This window comes from Mesocricetus auratus, unplaced genomic scaffold (assembly GCF_017639785.1).
Source record: "Mesocricetus auratus isolate SY011 unplaced genomic scaffold, BCM_Maur_2.0 Super-Scaffold_100014, whole genome shotgun sequence".
Taxonomy (NCBI): domain Eukaryota; kingdom Metazoa; phylum Chordata; class Mammalia; order Rodentia; family Cricetidae; genus Mesocricetus; species Mesocricetus auratus.
In genome coordinates this window covers 44,398,640-44,422,792 of record NW_024429197.1, presented here as the reverse complement: position 1 = coordinate 44,422,792, position 24,153 = coordinate 44,398,640, and the positions used below count along the sequence as shown (strand labels likewise).

The 24,153-nt window shown below is 34.5% G+C and overlaps 2 protein-coding genes across 4 annotated transcripts in view; one reads left to right on the top strand and one right to left on the bottom strand.

Annotated features, from left to right (window-relative positions):
* Nucleotides 1-24,153, top strand: part of Ift74 (intraflagellar transport 74) — an 84,133-nt gene that overhangs the window by 6,780 nt on the left and 53,200 nt on the right. The window contains exons 3-8 of one of the 3 annotated variants that reach the window (XM_040757157.1): nt 527-662; nt 3,946-3,994; nt 6,485-6,583; nt 6,760-6,820; nt 7,229-7,288; nt 8,774-8,835. In XM_040757157.1, the coding sequence (XP_040613091.1) occupies nt 527-662; nt 3,946-3,994; nt 6,485-6,583; nt 6,760-6,820; nt 7,229-7,288; nt 8,774-8,835 (467 nt within the window). Of the gene's footprint in view, nt 1-526; nt 663-3,945; nt 3,995-5,258; nt 5,372-6,484; nt 6,584-6,759; nt 6,821-7,228; nt 7,289-8,773; nt 8,836-24,153 lie in introns of those variants that run through there. The other 2 variants (XM_040757159.1, XM_040757158.1) reach the window with 2 other exon arrangements.
* On the bottom strand, nt 6,592-22,875 carry Lrrc19 (leucine rich repeat containing 19). Its single transcript, XM_040757160.1, has 5 exons — nt 22,779-22,875; nt 17,885-17,974; nt 15,417-15,930; nt 14,086-14,274; nt 6,592-13,409 (listed from the first exon to the last, which is right to left on the bottom strand). Exons 2-5 carry the CDS (start codon nt 17,963-17,965, stop codon nt 13,081-13,083), a joined length of 1,113 nt encoding a protein of 370 aa, XP_040613094.1. The 5' UTR covers nt 17,966-17,974; nt 22,779-22,875; the 3' UTR covers nt 6,592-13,080.

Here is a 24,153-nt window from a genome sequence, read left to right as displayed (position 1 = left end):
AAGAAGAGAGTTGTCACTTTCCTCAGGATATGTAATAGTGCTTTCTTTTTCAAAATGAAAAATTTTTCCTAATTTTAAAGAAAATATATACTCACTATAGTAATACTTAAAACACCAGATTCTGTAAAGGAGAATGTCAACTATCACATCATTATGGAGAAATAATGATACTTTAAGATTTTTTCTTACATTTATTTATCTGGGTGGGAAAGTGGGGATCACATGCTGTGGTGCCCATGAGAAAGTCAGAAGAACAGTGGGAGGCAGTTCTCTTCTATAGTGTGGGCCCAGGAATCTAACTTAGATAATAAGGTTTGTCAATAAGCTCCCTCATCTAACTGGCCCTACTTTCTTATTTTTAGTTTTTTTTTCCTTTTGGTTTGTAGTTCAAGCTGTCCTTGAACTTATAAATTGTGTAGAGTTTTACTTTTTAGAAAAATTCTCTTTATAATCTTATGCTAGTAGATATATATGTACTGTTTTATTTTCCTGGTTTAAAAAAGGTAAAATTTTGTTTGTCATTTAGATGCTACCAGCAACAGCAAGACCAGGTTCTCGTGGCGGTCCCTTAGGGACTGGTGGAGTTTTGTCATCTCAAATCAAAGTTGCTGATCGTCCTGTAACCCAACAAGGTCTGAGTGGAATGAAAACTGGGATGAAAGGTATTTATTTTGTAAAGAAGAATATATTTTGTTCTCAAACTATTACAGCACATCTTAATAAATGAAGAATGTAGCATGTAGTTGTCATTCTTTTATTTATAAAATGGTTGTGAAATAATAGAATACATGTTAACACGAAAGCCATATGCACATATATACATAAACACACATGTATGTATGTATGTATGTATGTATGCATGTATGTATGTACTTTGAGCTTCGTTTTTCTGACCATGGAGTTTTGCTACAACTGGAAGAAATGTGAAGAAAAGAAAAGTCTTTTGCAAGTCTTTTTGATGGCTCTCACCTTAGAATGGCACTTAGTGGGCCGTGAGATGGCTCCTCAGGAGATGGCTGCTGAGGCCAGGCTTGATTGAGTTTCACCTCCAGGACTGACACGATGGAAGGAGAGAACCAACTCTCACACTGTGCTCTCACCTCCACATGTGTGCATGCACATGCAATTTAAAAATGTCAATGTGATAAAAATTTAAAAACACTATTGAAAACCTTCATTAGGAGTTAAAAATTCCCTTTTTTCTCCATTATAATGATTAAGACAAAAATGAGACTGACATGCTCCTCTCTAAGGCATAATGTATTTTATTTTTTAAATTTTTTTAGAGACAGTCTCAAAAAAAATAGTTAGTGGTCTTACATTCACTATGCAACTGAGGATAATCTTGAACTCCTATCATTCTATCTCATCTCTCTCAAGTGTTGATATTACCACACTTGACTTAGTTTTGCAATTTCTTTTTGGTATGATACCAAAGATTGAACCTAGGACCTTGTGTGGGCTCGGCAAATGTCCTACCACTAAGTCATATTGCTAGCACCTATTACACTGTACTCGGTTCAGAAACTTGATCAGTGTTGTCTATAGACCAAACCATGATTCAAACTTTTAGGGGTTTTTTTGTGACTAGTGATTTCTGACAGCTAAAGATACTTCTGAGGTGCAAAGTTAATTTTAAGATAAATTACAGTATAAATAACAGCAATAATGATATAGCTATATAATGTTAAGACATTATAAGTTGTAGAGTTTTTCATTGGACCACGGGTTAGCTTTGTCCCGCCAGCCTGCTCCTAAATAACCACACAGAGACTTAATTATTTATTATAAATGCTCAGCTGATAGCTTAGGCTTGTTACTAACTAGCTCTTTTTTTTGTTTTGTTTTGTTTTGTTTTACGAGACAGGGTTTCTCTGTATTGTTTTGGAGGCTGTCGGTCCAGCCTGGCCTCGAACTCACAGAGATCCGCCTGCCTCTGCCTCCCGAGTGCTGGGATTAAAGGTGTGCGCCACCACCGCCTGGCCTAACTAGCTCTTACAACTTAAATTAACCCATATTTCTTATCTAAGTAGTACCACGTAGCTCATGGCTTGTTACCTCATTTTGTAATCGGGGGTTTCTATGTCCCACCCAGGCCCAAAGCTGCTTCTAAATAATTACTCAGAGGTTTATATTAATTGTTAACGCTCAATCAATAGCTCAGACTTACTACTAGCTAACTCTTACATTTAAAATAACCCATATTTCTGTCTATGTTTGGTCACATGGCTCAAGGCTTGTTACCTCAATTTCTTTTTTTTTTTTTTGGTTTTTCGAGACAGGGTTTCTCTGTATTGTTTTGAGGGCTGTCCTGGAACTCGCTCTGTAGACCAGGCTGGCCTCGAACTCACAGAGATCTGCCTGCCTCTGCCTCCCGAGTGCTGGGATTAAAGGCATGCGCCACCAACGCCTGGCTTGTTACCTCAATTTCTATGTCACCTGCTTGGTCAGCGGCTGGCTGGCATCTCCTTTGACTTCACCCCTCGTCATCTGAGTTCTCAGTTTGATTGCTCCACCTAACCTTATCCTGCCTGGCTATTGGTCAAATAGCTTCTCTTATTAACCAATGAAAGGAATACATATTCACAGAATACAGAAAGATCACCCCACGGCATCAATTTCTATACGTCCTGCTTCCTCTGCATCTGGCTTGTGATTTCTCAGACTCCTCCCTTCTTTTTCCCAGTGTCATCCTGCTCTGGCTCTCCCACCCAATCTCTTCCTATCCAGCTATAGGCCAGTCAGCTCCCTATTGACCAGTGACAGCAATGACATCCATAGTGTACAAAGATTGTTCCACAGCAATAAGTCATCTGCATGACTTATTGTAGTGTGAGATAATGAACATATATTATATGAAAGTACTGCAGAGCTTTGTGGGAGACTTGAGCATCCCTGAATTTCAGTGTCTATTGCAGTCCTGAAATCAATTCCCTTTAGATACCGAAGGAGAACTGTGCTTTTATTATTTAATTTTATTATTAATATTTGTGTGTGTGCGTGTGCATGTGTGTGTGGGGGGGGGGGGTTGAAGAGACACATGTGTGCTCCAGTGCATGTTTGAAAGTCAGATGATAACTTTCTGGAGTTGGTTCTTTCTTACTGTGGCTTACCAGGATCAAACTTGGGTTGTCAGGCTTGTGTGGCAAGCACATTTACCCACTGAGCCATCTTGCCAATCCTAACCACTGTACTTTAATAGTATGTTATTTCTTTCAGGATACTTAATTTTTTATATCATATTACTTACTAAGTAGAAAAGCTATCGATTATTTAGAAATTTTTGCTTAATTATTATTAATAATACAAAAATAAGTAAAAATTATTATGTCCCTGACCTTCACATGTGTGCTATGGTACATGTGCCCCCCTCCACACACATATCATACAATCTAATGATAATGAAATAGCATTTTTTAAAAAGTCCTTTCATACTGTTCTGTCCTAGGCTTCCATAGGTCTAGTTTCTACCTAGTTAGTCTGGCCTGTAGTGCCTAGTTTCTCTTAAAAAATACTGTATTACTATTTTTCAAATTATGTGTGTGTGTGTGTGTACCTGTATGTGGGTCTGTGCATAGTGCAGTGTTCAAGCCTGCAGAGGCTCTCAGATTCCCTGGAGTTGGAGTTACTGGCAGTTTTCAGCTGCCCAGTGTGGCTGCTGGTAATTGAACATGAGTCCTCTGGAAACACAGTATGTGCTGTTAACCAATGACCAGAGTCCTGTTTCTTAACAGCCTCACTTCTAGTCCGATCCCTATGGCCTAAACTTAGCCTCCTTTATGTCATGATTTTAGGGCACTCATTTTCAGTGTTTCTTCATGATGTATTGAGGCATTCGTGAGGAATGTCTAAGAACCGTGGCTTGTAATGGTGGCTGTGCTTTGGATTTGTTATTTTGGTTATTTTATAACAGAGCATTAATATTCACATTAAAAACTTTTTTAGGTCCCCAGAGGCAAATTTTAGACAAATCTTACTATCTTGGACTTCTTAGGTATGTAAAACAAATGTTTTTTATGCATGACCTTGAAGTTTTAGTTGTATTTCAATAATTAGTTACCATTTCAGTTCTAAGAATAATTTTATATTCAAACTTAATTTCTGGCTAGTAGGCTATACTGTATAATAATGCAATTAGACTGAAGTTTGGTACAAGGAGGTGCATGTACGTGTGTATTCCTGTGTCCCCATGTGGGTAAATATTCATATAGTTGTGTGGGAGCATATGGATGCTGGAGGACTACCTTGGGTGTCACTTTTCAGACACTGTCCACCTGTTTTTGAGACAGGATCTCTTTGCTGCCCTGGAGTTTGTTAAGTAGGCTGGGCTGCTGACTCTTGAACCTCAGTGAGCCTCCTGTTCATGCCTCCCCAGGACTAGGATTACAAGAATGGACCACCAAACCGAGCTGTTTTACATGGGTTCTGGGTATTGGACTCAGGCCCTTGTGCTTGCAAGGCAAATATTTTATCAACTAAACTGTTTTCTTAGCCCTAGGCTGAGAGTTTATGGTTTTATGTAGTTTTGTATATGTAAGCTGTGTATTTTGTCTCAGCCAGTTTGTACTGCTATAATAAAATACCTGAAACTGGTTAAGTTATAAATTATGAGACTTTATGTCTTATAATTACAGAAGTTGTGAAGAATTGTGATCAAGGCACTAGGAGCTCTGGTGTCTGATTAGGGCCTGTTCTTTACAGTTGTCACCTTCTTATCTTTATATCATGGAAGAGGAAAGCAGGATCCTCATAGGTCTTCCTAGCCCTGTTGTAAGGCACCAGCATCCATGAAATAGATTCAACAGCTAATGTCTCTGCCCAATAAACAAAAACAAATGCATTCTCTCTGCATAGCCCTGCTGACATGGAACTCGCTATGTAGACCAGGCTGACTTCTAACTCACAGAGATCCATCCATCTGCCTCTGTCCCCTGAGTGCTGGGATTAAAGGCATGCACCGCTACTACCTGGCAAGTTTCGATGTGAACTTTAGGGGGAACAGAGACATTTTAGTCATGTCATGAAGTTTGCTTTTCTCATGAAGTGATAATAATCTTTTATGCTTTTATATTATTCTAAATATATTATTCATATAATTAAAGTATCACTGAGTATACTAATAAGAAGGAAAGAAGTGCTTATTTATTTATAGTTTAATCATCACAGAGTTTTATGTAAGTTTATATTTGGTCATTTGATATAAGCTTGCCCTAATTTTAACTAATTTATAAGCTTCTCCTTTTTTTGTAATTATTTAGAGTTGGGGCATCACTGTATAGTCATGGCTGTCCTGGAACTCATTATGTAGACCAGGCTAGACTCAACTCACAGAGATCAATCTGCCTCTGCCTTTTGAGTGCTGGAATTAAAGGTGTGTACCACCATGTCTGACTTCAGGCCTTTTAATAAAGTCTGTTGCATGAAGAATTTTAAAAGAAATGTGTTATTTTAATTTGATGTTTATGAATGTTATGCATGTATGTATGTATGGCAGCACATGTGTGCCCTTTGCCTATGGAAGTCAGAAAAGGGCCTTGGATCCACTGGAGTTCTGATAGTTATGAGTTACCATGTGGATGCTAAAACTGAACCCTGGTTTTACCTACTAAGCTGTATTAATTATTCCCTACCTAATAACTTTCTCTCCTCAGATGTCCTAGTGATGTATCTCCATTTTCCTTTGTTTGGTTTTGGTTTTGGTTCTGCTTTTTTGAGACAGTGCCCTACTCTGTAACACTAGTTGATTTGGAACTCACTGTATAAACCAGGCTGTCCTCAAACTTTTATTGATCTTTCTGCCTCTGCCTCCCCCATCATTTGGGATCAAAAGCGTGTACTACAGCGTCTGGCCTGTTTCATCTCTCTTGATGATTACAGACTCTATGTCAGTCAGTTTTTCTCATTTGTTCAGTGGGATAAGATGAGATAGTCACCATTTGTGGATGGAGGGTTCTTTTCCACCAGGTCCCACAGCCCTTTAGTCCAAAATAAATACACAGAGGCTTGTATTTATCATAAACTGTTTCGTCTATGGCTCAGGCTTCTTATTGGCTAGCTCTCTCTTAATTATTAACCCATTTCTGTTAGTCTGTGTCTTTCCATGTGGTCTTGACTTACTGGAGAATGCCCAGGTGTCCTACTTTCCTGGTAGCTACATGGTGTCACTCTTACAACTTGTTCTCTGCATTCCTCTTCCCAGAATTCTCCTAGTCTGGTAGCCCTGCCTATACTTCCTGCCTGGCTACATCCTACCTGTCCATTGACCAAAACAGCTTTATTTATCATCGAATAAGAGAAACATATTTGCAGCATACAGAAGGACATTCCCCCATCAACCATTGTTAGTCACACAAACCCCTGGAACTATTATTTTTAAATGAATTTGATAAAACTATACTTATTGTTACACATTTATGAAAAATTTATTTTAACTAGTAGTCTTCTCTGGGTTAGAAGCATTCTTAAATTTCTTCTTTTCACTTAGGAGCAAAATAAGTGAACTTACAACTGAAATTAATAAACTTCAGAAAGAAATAGAAATGTACAACCAAGAAAATTCAGTGTATTTGTCATATGAAAAGAGGTGAGTGATTTTGCAGTGAAAACATGCAAGATCTTTATTAGGAATCCATACCACAGAGTATCAATTCAATAGTCATTCAGTCTTGTGAACATAATTTATTAAATATGACACCATCCATAAAGTTCTTAATTTCGATCTGCTTATGTATTTATGAATGAATTTGTTTTTGTTTATAGGGCAGAGACATTAGCTGTTGAAATTAAAGACTTTCAAGGACAACTAGCAGACTACAACATGGTATTGCCTCTTTTTTTAAAGAGAATTTCTTTTGATGTTTTGTTTTTATGCTCTTGCCACTTAAAATATATTTTAAATACCAAATAATATACAGCTATATTTATGTTTCTTGTGAAGAAGTTGGAAGTATAAAAATACAGAAATTATATTGTCTTTTTTATTTCCCCTTCATCACTTCTCACTTTTCCACACTAAAAATTTAGTTTACTTTATTGGCCGAATGAAGAGTATGGTTAGTTTTTCAATGTTGTTTTTCACTGTCGCTCACTATTTTTTCTTGAAGTAAGACACTTGGTAGTATTAATGCTGAGATCACTAGCTGTTTATGAAAATAAATATGTATATTAAGACTTACCTAGAACATTAAAGCTAACAAAATGGTGATTTTTGTTACATTTTTGCTTTTAGTTGGTAGATAAACTCAATACCAATACTGAAATGGAAGAAGTGATGAATGATTACAACATGGTAAGAAAATATATAAATATAAGTAATAATTGTATGTAAATCATATCCTTTAAAATAAAAGCATTTATCTAGAAATGGTTTGATAAAACCTAATGGATATAAATATCATAATTATCACAATTATAGTTCAGCATCTTTATTGCTCTTTTATTTCCCTGTTACTGTTGGAGTAAATGTTTTAATATCTGTCAATAAAGCTCTGTTTCCACTGATCTTACACTAGGAAAGAACCGCCTATATTGCTAGGATATATATTAGTTAACAATATTTTTGTTTATAACTTCTTTTTTTAAAAATTGATTCTTTAGGTTTTAATTTTTTTACAAATGGAATTAAAATTCAATGGAAGTAATATGTTTAAAAATCTTTGTATAGTCTTTTTAGTTAATTATTTAAAGTGTATGGGTGCTTTGTCTGCATAAATGTCTATGCCTTGTGCCCTCAGAGGCCAGAAGAAGGCATCAAATTGCCTAGGACTAGAGTAAGAGACAGTTGTGAGCCTCCAGAGAGGTGCTGGAAGGTGAACACAAGTCTTCTAGAAGAGCAGCAAGTGATCTTAACTGCTGAGCCATCTCTCCAGCACCTCCTCATAGTTTTTATAACAACGAGAAAAGGGAATGGATATGATATCAGGTATAGCTAATACTAACTTTGGTAAATGAGAATTTGTGTTCAGTATTCATGTTAATATCTAACTTATTTTAATTTTAAACATTCGGATAAAATATAACAAAATTTTATAGCTTATAATTTATTACATCATCAAAGAATTTTGTGAAAATAGCATTTTTTTTTTCTGAGACAGGGTTTTCCTGTGTAGCTCTGGCTGTCTTAGAACTCCTCCTTAGTCGACCAGACTGGCCTCAGACTCAGAGATCTGCCTGCCTCTGCCTCTTAAATGCTGGGATTAAAGGTGTGCCCCACATCAACCTGGCAGGATTTTAAAAAATGAATTCTAAACTTGGGATTCTAAAACAATTTACTAAATTATTTTTAGTTTCACAAACCTAGAAACGAATTTTATTGCTAGAAATAAATACCAAAAACTTTGAGAAGTATTTGGTCATTTATTTGGGGGAAGGTCTAGATTCAGGTCTGTGCCCATAAAGTCAGCAAGGAATATTTAGGAAATCATGAAAGATTTAAGAACACAATTTTGTTGATTCTAAATTCAGCATATGGCTAATTAAATATTTATTGAACATATAGAATGTTTTTGAAATGGTTTTTACATAAATTAAATTTAAATTTAATTATTGGACAAATCACTAGAGAAAAATGAGTTATTTTGGTGTGTGATATAATGTCAATATAAAGGACTAATCTATCTGATAATATTCTTTGTTAGGTGAAAGTTGTATTTTTTTCTAATTTTTACTTTTTTGCATTATTACAATAATCTCATTTAGCTCATAACCAGAGTAACCTTTGGTTTGATAACTACTTTTTTTTAATGACTAACTTCTTTGTTAACTGTTTGCACAGCTTAAAGCTCAAAATGATCGAGAAACACAAAGTATGGATGTCATATTTACTGAAAGACAAGCGTAAGTTCAAATTTTTAAATGAGTTTTGGTAGGTTGTTTAACTTGTGAGTCATTTATTTCTTTATAAAATTTTAACTTTTTGTCTTAATTTGTTTCTTTAAATTAATTAGCTAAGTGTTGGATTCTTATGAGGCACTGTCTTACTTTGTAGTGTAGACTACCTCAGACTCACAAGGATCTTCCTGCCTCAGCCTCTTGAGTGCTGACTACAGACAGGAGCCACACCTGGGCTGGGTGTGTTAGTGCACACACATCTTTAACTGCAGCACTTGGGAGGCAGAAGCAAGCAGATCTCTGTGAGTTTGAGGCCAGCCTGACCTACAAAGTCAGTTCCAGGACAGCCAGAGCTGTAACACAGAGAAACTCTGTCTGTCTCAATGAAACAAAAACAAACCAAACCAAAAAGAACCATAACTGGCATCTTACTGACCTCTTACATTTAAAGTATATATTTGTAGTAGAACATGTATCAGTTTTTTCTTAAATTAACCATAACATCTCAATACAAAGTTTATCTTAATGTCAAATCATGCTATGTTAATTTACTTCCAAGGAGCTAAATTTTATAGAAAAGAAAGGACTACCCAATTATATAAATGTGATTTCTGCTTCTAAGAACTTAAACTCTAAGATGAATTTTGTCTTTATATCTACTCATAGAATTTATCCTAGGCTTTTAATTAGTTTGAATTATGACATTTTAGTTTTACTTTAATGAAAGAGTTATTGGTCAGTAGGTTTTGTACTTTTACTGACATTGATGATAATTATATTAATATTCTCTATGCTGTATATAGACTTATGTGTATTTATATATAACTTATTTATAAAGACTAAATACGAACTAGCTTTGACTTTAATAATAAAAGTAGCAGTGATCCCTACAAAGATAACAATGTGAATTAAGATAATTTTAAAAATAAGTTGTGACCCATATTAAATACAGCAGCATATGGTAAGGTAAGTGTAAAAGTTGAACTATGGTGTGCAAACATGCGTGTACCATTCTATTCCAGAGGCTTACTACTGTTAATCTGTTTGAGAGCAAGGATAATTTTTAACCAAAATTACTGAAATTTGTTAACAACAAATGCACTCCCATGTATGAAGAATAGGTTATTACATATAATGATGAACTATTTGGTAGAGATACGTAATTCCTCTGTTGATTAGAAACAAAGGAGTGTCATTCCCCCACTGATCATTAATACTGCTGTACATAGATTTCTTAAATATAGGGAAACTGGCAGCCTCTTCCTTATACAAAGAATACCAAAATCTTTCTTGAAAAGTTTTCTTGCTTCCATTCCCTCTTGCTTTGAAACCATTGAGCAAACATATACCATTTACTTACTGTATACAAGATACTCTTCTAAATATTAGAAAATCATATATGCAAACATATAAGCTGTAACTCTGAATACTTTGAAGAATTGAAAACATTTGTCCCCATTCCATTATGTCAGAATTTATGCTAATACCCAAATTTTATATATCAATTTTACAGTTACATGTTTTAAAAGTATTTATGCTAGAAATAAAAAGTAAAAGCTTTGAAAAGTATTTGGTTACTATGCTTAATCTTGACTCTATGTATTTTGAAGAAGAACGACCATACATAATGACAACATAAAGACAGCATATGGAAAAAGCTTCCATTTTTACCATCATTTCATATGGTTTGATTCTCTGTTTATTTTGGAAAACCTGTTTAGCACAAGCTGGTTGTAGATATAACCTCAGCATGTGATTGTAACAATATTTACATATTAAATATATGATTTTAACTGAGTTATCCTGCTAGTTTGGTATTGGTCAAGATCAGTTTCCTTTAAAAACATATTAGTCATAATTTTACATTCATTTATTTCTCCTCAGTCAGATATTTACTAAATACTCAGTAATAAACTGTTGAATATAAGAGGTCAGGTGTAATCTAATGTTTGTTTATTTATGATTTTATTTTACAGTATTTCTCAAAGATTAATTTTGAAATCTTCTACGTAGAAAATGATATTTTAGCAGAATGATAGGTTATTTAGAGAAAGATATCGTAATTATGTTTTAAAATTGATACTTAAACCAATTTGTAATTCATAAGATTAGATATATTTATACTCTTTAAGTTACTGTAAACATGAGAAAATATGTATTAACACAAATTGGTCTTTTGGTTCAAAGGATATATTTTATTTTCCATCTGTGGACATTCCAACTGAATGTAGTTTTTACATAAGCTTTAAAAATTTTAAACTCTATTTATTGTGTGTGTATGCATGTATGGATGTGTTTTGGCATACACGTACCATAGTGTACATATGGAGGTCAGAGGACAACCTGATTCCCTCCTTACACCATGTGGTTCTGGAGATTTAACTCAGGTTGTCAGGCTTTGGTGTGTGAGTTTTTAACTGCTGAGCTATTTTGTCAGCACTATTTATATAACTTTCCAAAGGGATTATTTTGGGGAATTATGACAAGTTCTACATTATTAGTCTTTTTGTAAGATGTTATCACGTACATTCCTTTAAAAAAAAAAAGATTTATTTATTATGTATTCTGCCTGCATGCATACCTGCACACCAGAAGAGGGCACCAGATATCTTTATAGGTGGTTGTAAGCCACCGTGTGGTTGCTGGGAATTGAAGTCAGGACCACTGCTCTTAACCTCTGAGCCATCTCTCCAGCCCTGTCTTGTATATTCTTTTGAATCTCTTTGTTTATTAGAAATTGGAACGTTGGAATTGGAGCATTGTATACCCATGTCTCCATTTCCAAGTAAGTCCTGTCAGCACATTTTCAGCTGTGCTCCGTCTTCCGTTCTAGTCACTGTCCCTTTCCACGTATGTGGTTGAAGAAAATCATAGGAAATATGTTACATATTTCATCCATAAGTGAAGTTCCATGTTTTACAGATAGTCTTATTTCTAAAATGTTCAGGTAAATACACTTAGTTTTCCCCACATATAGAATGGTAAAATACAGATTTTGCTAATTTTTAATTCTACTATTTAAAGTGGTAAGTGGTTCACATTATATTTGCAGCCAAGCCATTATAAGAGAATTGGTAAATATTTTGCTTTAGATAGACCCTTCCTATGTAAAGCTAGTGTTTCCAGGGCATGTTCTTTGGTTTGAAATGTGCTGTGACCTATTAGCTATATTTCCAAGAAAGAGTTTGGTTATCAAGGAAATTTTAAAGTTTCTGTGCGTGGGTGGGGGGGAATGAAAATGCAGGTTATTGCACATGCTATATAAATGCTCATCAGAACTCAATATTTTACTCTGAATTGTCAGAGAACACATCAGCTTAGTAAAATCTATATAAGCAGTAAAGGAAAGAATCTTAGTTCACCTTGTTTAAATTCAGATTCTTTTGGTAATTTGACCAGGTACGTTTTTCTCTTTATGTAAATGACACCTTCAGCAATAGTATAATATACAAAACCAGTACATTACCTGAGTTCTGTGTTAAGTTGTTTAAGGAGCTATTAGAAGTTGAATTCCTAATAGACTGAAAATCAACATAAAGATCTTCACTTATAGTGGTAATAAATTTAGAGTGGCATTCAGTTGAAAAAGGTGCTGACTTGATGCTGTAGTGCTTTAGGTCTAGAAAACAATTTGAGAAACATTGTAATATTCAACATGGCAATTGTGTGTGTAACCCTTCCTAATAACCGCTCTCAATATCAGTAGTGATTATTAGGGATTATTGTACCTATGCTTTAAATTGCTACCAATTTTTAAGGAAATTTTGTTTTTTAGGCTCAGGCAGCATTAAAAACTATTTTCCAATTCTGTGAATTCATTTGTGAGCATAAAAACAATTTATGCAGTCAGAGCTCACTGTTCCTCACTTTGATGATATAATTCTAAATGTCTTTATTGATTAAAATTTTAGTATAATTTCAGATCCTGCAGCACATGTATTTGCTAACACCAGAATTGTTTCATTTTAGTTAGTAAATATTCATCCATGTACTTTCCTGAATATTCCTGATACTAGTAAATGCTGGTGGTATAAATAAATTATTCAACTTTTAGCTAACCAGAATATGGATTACTGCATTTGGATTTGGACTTGATTGTGCCGTACAGTAAAAAATAATTGTATGATATTTATATAAGGTACTGGTTAATATGAAGATCTGCTGGTTATAGTTTTGTTTGTAAATAAAAATCTTTTTGTCTAAGCTATAAGTAGACTGATAATATTTTTCAAAAATTTCAACATGATAAAATTATTTATCTTCATGTACCTCATTTATATCTATATATCTGTCTTCAATAAACCCATCATCATCTACCACAAATGAATGAAACTGTTCAAATATTACTGTGGTGTCTTCAGAGTTTGTATCCGTGATTTGTGAAAGAGAACTTGGGTTTCTCGTAAGATCATTTTCATAGATTTCTGCTTCATGCTCTTCCAGGCGATGATGATTGTAACTAAGCAGAATATTATACCATACTGGACACTTGACAGCAATAAAGATGAGCAGTGAAGTTAGCAGTACAGTGATGACAACACCAACAAGGAGAGCCCAGCTTTTTCCAAGAGCTTCATGTTCTTAGAAGAGAGAGAGAGACTTTGTTAAGTTGACAAAAGTCAAGCAATGTTGGAAAGGAACATACTTTAAGTTTTCTTTGAATTAGAGTTACTAATACACTAAAGAAAAATTTGGTCAAAGAACATTGTTTTCCAAAATGACTAACGTTGAGCAATTCTAGTTAAAAATCCAAGATGCTCCAAAATCTGTAACTAACTCTGAGCACTAACATGATTTCACAAGTAGAAATTCCATAGCAGTCCTCAAGGGTCAGACCACAGTAAAAACACAGGTGCCCAAAAAGTATTGTGTAAAATTATCTTTAACCTACATGCATGTGGTATTTTTGACACATAAATGAATTTTGTGTGTAGACTTGTATCTCCTCTCATGTATATGCAATAGTCCATATTAAAACACAACCAGGTATTATTATCAGCTCACATAAAACCATTAACTTATACTTGTAAATTGTAGTGTCTTGACTAGTAAAATAGTTAGCTAACTAATACACAATTTCATGTGCATGCTGTCTAATAAAGCCTCAGTTGGAATCACAATATTTTATAAATCTTCATTGAGATGAATTGTTCTTTTACATTGTTCATAGAAACTCAAATTAGTGAAATACAAAGAGAACTTGTGGTTAGTCAAATGCCTTCAGCAATAGTATAATATACAAAACCAGTACATTACCTGAGTTCTGTGTTAAGTTGTTTAAGGAGCTATTAGAAGTTGAATTCCTAATAGACTGAAAATCAACATAAAGATCTTCACTTATAGTGGTAATAAATTTAGAGTGGCATTCAGTTGAAAAAGGTGCTGACTTGATGCTGTAGTGCTTTAGGTCATCTGGGTAGCTACACATGGTGATGTTCTCATTTTCTGGTAAAGAAATAAATGGAGATGTATTATAAACAATGGAAGTGTTTCAAACACAATGTTGATTTAGAATTTTTGATAAGTTGGTTTTATTAGAGAGACAATAAGAAGGACTGAAAATATATCTCAGTGGTTAAAGCACTTGATACTCTTGCAGAGAATCTATATTTAATTTCCAGCTTCCACATGGTGGCTCACGACTATCCTTAACTAGTTCTAGGGGATCCAGTGCCCTCTTCTGACCTTTGCAGGTACCTGGTACACACATGGTGCCATACATACATGCAGGCAAAACATTTAAACATGTAATATAAATGAAACAAAAATGTTTGTTGTAAGGAAAGAACTTTTGATGAATTTGCATGTCAACATGAGTGTTGTTGTATATAAAGTCCTGTTATAAAGGTTAATTGCAGTATGTGTTGTTTAGTTTGTATGTTAGAAAGTCTTATGATTAAGAGTATTGTTATAATCTGGATCCTAAGCAGAGCATGATGATGTGTAGTTAACAAAGTAAGACAACACCCTGAGTTCAAGCCCCAGTGCTGGGAAACAAGTAACCAGCCAAATGAAACCAAGACTTCTTTTTCGGTATTTTGTGACACAATCTCCAGAGAATATATAGGAAGTATGAAGGAAAATTACTCGTTTTTTAAAGCTAGGATCTCACTGTATAATCTCACTGTGGCTGATCTGGGACTTACAGAACTAACTCTGCCTCTGCCTCCCAAGTTCTGGAATTAAACGTATGCATTACCACACCTGACATGTAAAATTAATAGTACTTAATGACTCTGCATGTTTAATAATAACTTTTTGCAGATACCAATGTTTAAATTACCACCTCTTACCAGGTGAGGTGAAAGCGTGTCTATTCTGCAGTTTCTTCCGGGTGTTCTGTTGTTTTTTTTTGTTGTTTGTTTAGTTTGGCTTGGCTTGGTTTGGTTTTGGTTTTTTTAAAAATCTATTTATCTATCTGTTTATTTATTTATTTATTTTGATTTTGGTTTATTTTTAACTATGCTGGAAATTAAAGTTCAAGACCTGAGTCTATCAGTGAGCAATACTTCCAGCCAAGCTGTTTTTTAATCTATTTTAATTCTGCATAAGCCATCAAAGCTCAGTTACATTGTCTTCTTGCTTACCTAATGTCACATGAGATTTGTTCAGCCAGTTCTGCAACTCGAGTAGACTGCAGTTGCAGTTCCATGGATTGCCATCCAAAGTTAGTAACTCCAGATGAAATAGTTGTGGTGCAGCGAAGTGGCTTATCAGGTTACCTTGCAGATTCAGCACTTTCAGGTTATTTAGAGGCACAAATACATTGGGATTCAGGTGTAATATTTTGTTTTGGCAAAGATATAACTCTTTTACTTCATTTAAGCCAACAAATGAGTCCTGTTCAATTATACTGATGGCATTTCCACAGATATTTAAAATTTGTAGGTTGGAGAGATTACTGAAGCTATTATTATATATGACAGTAATGTTATTCTCCATCAAGTAGAGCTCAGTGAGTAAAGAATACATCTGTAGCACCATGATGTCTGAAGCTTTGAGAGTGATCTGGTTATAACTAAGATCAAGGATGGTAACATTGTTACTGATACTATCTGGAATCAAGGAATAATTCCTTCTCGTCAGATTACGTTTGACTTCCTAGAAAAGAAAAAATAGAAATGTTGTAATCAGGAAAATTTCTAACAGGAGTGTTTAAAATTACATATCCAAGATGAGATAATGGATAAAAATCTGGAAAAAATTATACTTTAATGTGAAAAAGAGCCAACGTTTCTTTGTAGAGGTGATATGCTAAAGATTAAGGAAATTCTGATATAACCACTCAGGGAGAGTACTTTGTTCCACAAGTGTCTTTCACCTGTTACTATATAAGCATCACAGAAGGAATATTGCTATATTTCTCCTAGAGAAATACAAGGTAAATAACAGTTTGTTGACTTACTTAGTCAAGAATGTTAGCACATGCCTGTGATCTCTGTGCTTGGGGAGACTGAGGCAGGATACTAACAAGTTCAAGTCCAACTTTGGCTACACAGTGAGATGGTTTTTCAGAAAACAAAACAAAAAACTAAACAAAGCAGACTAAAACTTTATTTGATGGTAACATGCATGATTAGATATGGGAAAGTTGTTGAAAGTATTTTAAAGTTTGTGGAGATACTATCATATACCTAGGCATATTAAATAATTCAAGTCAATGCCCAACAGTCTGTTGCTTTAACATCCCAAATATCTGGTATTTTAAGAAATTGCTTTCTATCAAATACAGAACCATGCTGACTGTAGTGATACACACTTTTGAAGAGGCAAATGGATCTCTGTAAGTTCAAGGACAGTCATATTTACACAGTTGTCTCAAAACAATATCAAATTAAATCATGATTGTTAATGAGCTATAATACAAGAAATGATTCCCATATGTAGCTATACATTGAAATAAGTAGTTCTTGACGGGCTCTGCAGTTGATATAGTCATGCAGTCACATGATGGTAAGTTGTGTTAGTGAGTTTTTCTTACATGTTAGGATTTTTATTGATTGACATGGTAAGTTTCTGTTTGTGTAGGTGTTGGTTTTATTTGCAATAGGATTCCAGTGTATTGCATGAGCTGGCCAACTCCTGATTGCCCTGCCTCATGCTAATACATTCTGGTTACAGGTATATGTCAACACAAGTAGCTTAGTTACTTAAAATTTTTATTTTGGCAGAACTGGGACTTGAACCCAGATCATTAGACAAAAGCATGTCTACTGAGCTCTATCCCTGTGATATGTACTATTTATTTACGTAATCATTATTTTGTATATATGTAGTATGTGCTAACCTGTGCATGTGGAGGAGGAAAGGTCAACGCTGGATGTAATTCAGATCCTCTTGCTTGCACTAAACCATTTCCTCAGCTCTCTTTCCCCATCCTGTGTTTTGAACGGATATTTTTTGTCTTGAAACTAATCTCTGATTTTATAGTGAAAAATTTCAGAATTCTACTTTATTCAGCTTTTAAATTTTTTTATTTTTATGCTATGTGTGAGTTCCTACATGTAAGTATGTACATCATGCATCTGTTTGGTGTCTGTGGAGGCCATAAAAGTGCTTCAGAACTCCTGGATCTGAAGTTGCAGATGCCTATGAGCCAGCAAGTGGGTTCTGGGAACTGAACCTGAGTCCTCTGTAGGAGCAGAGAGTGCTCTTAACTACTGAACCATCTTTTTCTTCCTATTTGGCCAACTTTTAAAAACAATTCATTTTACAAAACAAATATATATATACATATATAAAAATAAGCAAATGTCTAATTTAAATTTTGTTTATATTTGTACATGTGTATGCTGTGTATATGGGTGTCCATGCACATGCATGTCATGGCACATGTGGAGGCAGAGGACAGTTTTCAGGAGTTAGTTCTCACTTTTCATAGTGAGTTTTGAAGATGGAACTCTGGTTGCTACGCTTGGTGGCAAGCACCTTTAGCTGTGAAGATATATGAGTTAATTTTTAATAGTTCATCAATTGACTTTATTTTTCTTTTGTTGGTCTTTTGTTTTTATATATTTTACTACCTTTTTTACTATTGGTTGTAAAAAAAACTTACTGTCTCAGAGGTCTGGCTTTTGTCAAAGAATAGCAGCATAGAGAATGGCCAAAACAAGGTCATGAAGCATGTGACTTTCATATCGAAGACCTAAGAGAAAAGAGAATAATTTCATTTCAAGAGGTGAACTTCAGAGGTTGAAGACACACTGATTTCCTTTTTCCCTTTTATTTTTTCCCTTTTCTTTTAAGATACATAAACTGTAAAGCAATCCCATTGCTTTTCATTATCCTGCATATTAGCCATCACAGCCCCTGAGGACACTGAACTCAGTATTTTTCTAGAGTGTCTTATTAGCTTCAGATTTAATGAAAAAAAAAACTTATAAACAATTTAAATACTTGTGTTAAAATTTTCAGCATACATATAGATAAAAAGCCCAGAGGGATGTATATTTACAATTATGTGCATAATTAAGTATCTTCTTAAATTGATGCTTCATGATATTTCAATTTTGGGTGTTATATTGATATTATAAATTGATTTGTAAGCGGTGTAAGATAAAAATTACTACTTTTCTTTCAAGTATCCTCTACTATATCTCCAGTATATTGGCTGTTCACTTTCTAACAGATACTTAATGAATTTTGCCAGAAGAATATTCAGGGTTTATAATATCATAATCACATAAATTATTGGTTACTGAACCATGTAGCTTGATTATTTTTTCCATTTTAGACTTTTTTCTGCTAAACTGAGCTTTTTAAAAAAGTGTTTAGTTTTCCATGCATTGTTTTTTTGTCATTAATTTATTCCTGTGCTCTCCCATAGCAAATTTCTCTGTAGGTAGTGCATAGTAAGTACTTCCTCATTGTCACCTACATGAAAAGCCTCTCCTGTTGCTGTGCTTAGTCTAGACATGCTGACCAGTGGATGACACTTCCACAGCTTTTCATGTACAGATTCTCTACAGTCTTTGTTACAGAATTCTTTGTCTTGTTTATTGCTTTGGGTTTTTGTGGGGCATCATAACTTCCAAGAAAGACCATGGAAGGACATTTTTGTTGTTTTTAACCTTTACAGATTTTGGCTAGAAATTGAATTCTAGGTAGGAAATAATTTTCCCTCAAAATACTGATGGTCATTGTTCTGCTGTCTTTAAGTTTCAGTACTTATATTTTTCTCACTCTTTGTCATCTTATCTAACTTGCATTTCCCTAACTCTCAAAGCATCTAAAGTAACTTTTTTCAATTTCACAATTCTGTGCCTTTTTAAGTTTGCTTAAAATTGAGTACCTGGTTGTCCCTTCTCAGTTCTGAAAAAATTAATTTTTGAATTATTGCACTAATTGATAATACTATTTGTAGAACTGTCTAAATTGTTTATTGTACAATCTGGAATAACCTTTTTCCAAATCCTTATTTTCTTATTAGAGAATTGATAAACCCTTATTAGAGATTGGCCAGAACAAGGTCCTGAAGCTTATGACTTTCATATCAAAGGCCTAGAGAAAGAGAATAATTTCATTTCAAGAGATAAACTTCAGAGGTTGAGGACACACTGATTTGCTTTTCCCCTTTTACATATATTTTTCTTTTAAGATACATAAAATATATATCTTATGTATCTTGTAGTTTTGCTCTACGTTTTGGAGACAATCTCAACTTTATTCCTAAGGTTTTGTTTTCTTCTCTGCATCCTTTAGATTCTAGACTTTTCTTTATTTTCTTAGTAGTTTTTCCCTGTAGACTTTGCTGCATGGATATATTTTCTTCCTCCTCCTGCTCGTCCTCCCTCCCTTCCTTTTCCCCCACCCTTTGTGCTTTTTTGTTTTTTAGAATAGCTTTTGTGTCCCCAGGTTTTATTTTTCCATCTATGGTAGCTTTCTTCATGAATGTTAATATTTTGCTTTCAGGTAAAGTGGGAAACTAAGTAACTGATCGGAAACTGTGTGCTTATGTATGCATTACTGACTTTAGATGTTTTAGATGAATGTGCTGGACTTTGGAGGGAGTTCTCAAATGTTATTACCTTTCTTTCAGGCTAGTTGTATTCCATAAAAATAACCTTTCTAAATTACTTCCTCTACATACAAGACTTTGTAGCCATCATTCCAAGAACAGAATGGTAAAAAGGTGATTTAATACTTGTATTTGGTGTATCAGCTCTAAGTTCATCTCAACAGTGTTCCACTATTCACTTGGGCCTAGCACCCAGATTCCTCCAAGGAAAAGAAAGCTCGTATCTTCCATAAAGGAGGAACATCACTTGTCAGGGCAGAGGTACGGAGGACTTCTTGCCTCCTCCTCTACTTCCAAAATACCCGATAATGGTAATTTGTGAACATTTTAAGTTCCTGTAATAGAAATCAAGTGACTCTCTGTTTTTTTTCTCATTGTTAACATGGGAAAAATTTGCTTTTGCAGTTACCATTTAACTACTAACTTTCAGACTTCTAAATTTTACTGTTCTTACTACCTAGTCCATTCTCTCTATTCTCTTGAGTTTATACTTCCCTTTACCTTTCACTTTTATTGTAGTCAAGTTTTGAATAGAGGCCAAAGTAAATAGGCATATTAAACCTGCTGCTCAAAGTAGACATTGCTCCTTGAAAAGTAATATTCTTAGTATTTATTTTCAACTCATTATTTTATTTATGATGGTGTTTCATATTCCTCAGTCTACCTGTTTTCTCAAAGTCATCACATATTTAAAAGGATATAATTATTTCCTGTAATCTTTAGGGGATCTTTTAAAATTTAATCACTTTTACCTTTTTAAACCATTTGTTATACTTATTTAAGTTTTTTAAAAAGATATTATTGCAGCCAGGCGATGGTGAACACGCTGTTAATCCCAGCACTCGGGAGGCAGAGGCAGGAAGACAGGAGGATCTCTGTGAGCTCGAGGCCAGCCTGGTCTACAGAGCGAGTTCCAGGACAGCCTCCAAAACAATACAGACAATCCCTGTCTCAAACAAAACAAAACAAAACAAAAGATATTATTGAATAAAACCAAGTAGATTAGGAAGATTCTTTTCAAGTTACTGAAGCCTGTTTGCTCATAGGTGATAAGAATTTATTGTTTTCCAATGCTGGTCTATTCTTGTCCACTCGTTCATTGCTTTCAATTTGTTGATCTGTACAACTCTATTTCCTGTCTTATTTTGCCTCCTAGATTTTATACAATATAAGTTTCATATGATAAGCATTTTATTACTCTTTTAGAACCAGAAATAGGACCAAGCTACAACTTACTCTACACCATTGGCCTTATAAAGGAGATGCCTATGTCGTTTATGAAAGCTAGCTTACTTATACTTAATGATCTAGAAATAGTTATACAGCCTCTTTGATGGCTTGCACAGTGATATGGTCAACTAGTACTGTTGTCACAGTGGTATGCAGACATGAGTGAGGGAGGGGAAGTAATGGTTTTTCAGGCATGTGGGATAAGGTTGGCTAAAGAAAGCAGATAGGCTATAAAAAAACTAATTGACTTAAATGAAGAGTTGGTGTGGAAGAGAAGCAAGTGAGGGCCACGCGTGGTGGTGCATGCTTTCAATCCAGCTCTAGGGAGGCAGAGGCAGAGGCAGAGAGGCAGAAGAGAGGCAGAGGCAGAGGCAGAGGCAGAGGCAGAGGCAGAGAGGCAGAAGCAGAGGCAGAGAGGCAGAGGCAGAGGCAGAGGCAGAGGCAGAGGGAGGTTCTCTATGAGATTGAGGCCACCCTCATCCTCCTGTGTTCCAGAACACGAAAGACCTGTCTCAATAAACAAACAGACAAGGAATAAAGTGGAGTTAAGGTAGGCTGTGAGCCAGTGGAGAGAAGGGGCTAGAGGATCATGTTATATTTGTCATCTAGTAATTTTTTCTATAATTTAGTACTTTTTCTATAAGTACTAAAAGAAAAGTATGAAGATAGACACATTTTTCTTAATGAATTTTAGAATTGAAAGCAACATATAGGCAAGGTTCTACTTTGAATGTATCTGCAGCACTACTGTGTTTGAAGTTGTAACCTACACTGTCTATAGGCTTTTTCATGCAAGTTCGTATTTTTTGCTAGGGGAAGAGACCAACAGAGAGTGGGTATTGTGATTCTATATAAATTCCCAGACAAAACCATTTCTTCAAAAATTTATTTTTTAAAAAAGGCAGTTAAAAAAAAGGCCATTTCTTTTGAGGTTTTTCTCCAGTTGGAAGTTATTTTTAAATAATTTTTGTGTTTTAAAAAGAATTAATAATCAGGAAGAAATAGAGCGTCAGTTTCCATTAGCTGGTTCATGGATTTAAGAGACTACACAGGAAAACCAAATCTTAAACACAAAGGAATGATGCTGATACAGAAATCATATTCTTGTTATATGAAGCTTCCAGTACAAGTTTAGGAATTTTGGCTTATTTTTATATGACATACTATAAGCAGGAGATAAAAAGATGCTCTATTTATCTTGATTTTATTAAATAAAATCTGGAAGTAATTTTGTTCTTCAATATTTTATACCATAATACAGTACATTTGGAGTGAGATGTTAATGATTAAGTTGTCTTTATTCCTTTCCTTAACTACTGTGTGATTTTTGAATTTTAAAACTTAAATAATAAATAACTGATATTGGAAATTATCTTTGAAAACACTTTGATAATAGTAGTTATCACCCAACTTCAATAGTTTCAACTAGTGATTCTTTTAAACTTGTAAATTTGTTTTAAGGTGAAAGTTACTTCAGACTTCTATGATTAACATTTGAATACTTAAAAATGTTCTTAAAAATTTGATTAGCTAGATGAGATGAAAACTTTATTTGTAAAGAGCCATTGACTATTTTGTGAAAATATGATCATGTTTTCTGCTCATTGTCACTAAAGGCAAGGGTTGTTCTACAGATGTAACAAACTTAATTTTTTTTTTAACTCAGTAACAACAACCAGACCTTAAGTATGTAAGATCTTACCTTTGCTTTGTCCTTTTTGTATCTGAGACCGGTGTGCTCAAGACATGTATTCTGATTCTTCTACACCACCAGGAAAGCCTGTGTCAGATGATTGCATTTCACTGTTTTAACCTTTGGACCCAGTGAACAAGCGATTAAGAAGAAGCTGGGCTTCCTTAGCAAAAGATTGACTAGAAGCCTAGTTTCTTAAAGACATCCTTGACTTTTATAGTGAAACAAGTAACAGTTTGCTTGGTTTTTGTGTTTTGTTTAAAAAATTTATCAAAATATTAACAATTTAATTTTGTGTGTTAAAATGTACAATATTTAGAGTATTTTTGAAAGATGTTTCTAAAGCAATATGGGTTAATTACAAAGCTATGTTGTCGTTTGTTAGATTCAAATTAAAAGTATACCACCAAGTTGTATATTCTGCTGCCTTTCACATTGCTTACTCATTTTATGGTACCTTGCTTTTATTAGTCACTTTACTGCCAGGTTATAACCAGGGCAAAGTGCTCAAGCCATCTAAAGACCTGACAGCCATTAAATGCCTTCAGAAAATAAGATACCTTCCTTGTGATGTAATCTTAACCCTTTGCAAATGGAATACATATTAGCTCCCATTTAACTGCAATAGGCATAGGAAGAAACAGTGATAGTTGAATAATGGAATGTAGAATTTTTTTTCCCCAAAAGATAGCTCCTTGGGTTGGAGAGATGGCTCAGAGGTTAAGAACACTGACTGGTCTTCCAGAGGTCCTGAGTTCAATTCCCAGCAACCATATGGTGGCTCACAACCATCTACAATTCAATCTGGTGCCCTCTTCTGGCATGTAGGCAGAACACTATATAATAAATAAATCAATCTTTAAAAAAAAAAAAAACCAAGATAACTCCTTAATGTCTTAGTAAACTTGATAAAACAAAGAGTGAAATAAATAGCACTTTCCGCTTCAGCTTTCTGTGAGATCATGCACCTACCTATATTTTGGCAGTAGAAAGCACATTGTTACATTATAATTATTGATGATCAGAGGGAAGATATCACTGCCTGTTCAAGAGTGAGGCAAAAGTGAATGGAAATTCCCAATTGTTTGGCACATTACCTTGATTTGGTTATTCTGAGATGTTTGTAGGAAATGTTCTAGGTTTCGGTTCCTTTTGATGGTTGTAGGATATGAGTGTATAGAAGGTATGTGGATCTACTGGACTTAGCTGCTAATTGATTAAAGACAGTAGAAATTGTTATCTATGAGCCAAGGCCATAAATAATGATAGGTTAATCAGATTTTTGAAAACCAGTGAGAAATTCATGATCTGGGTACTAAAACTTTATGTTAATCAAACTTACTCTTTCCATTTTTCTTTCTTCTTTTTGTGACAGGCTCTCACC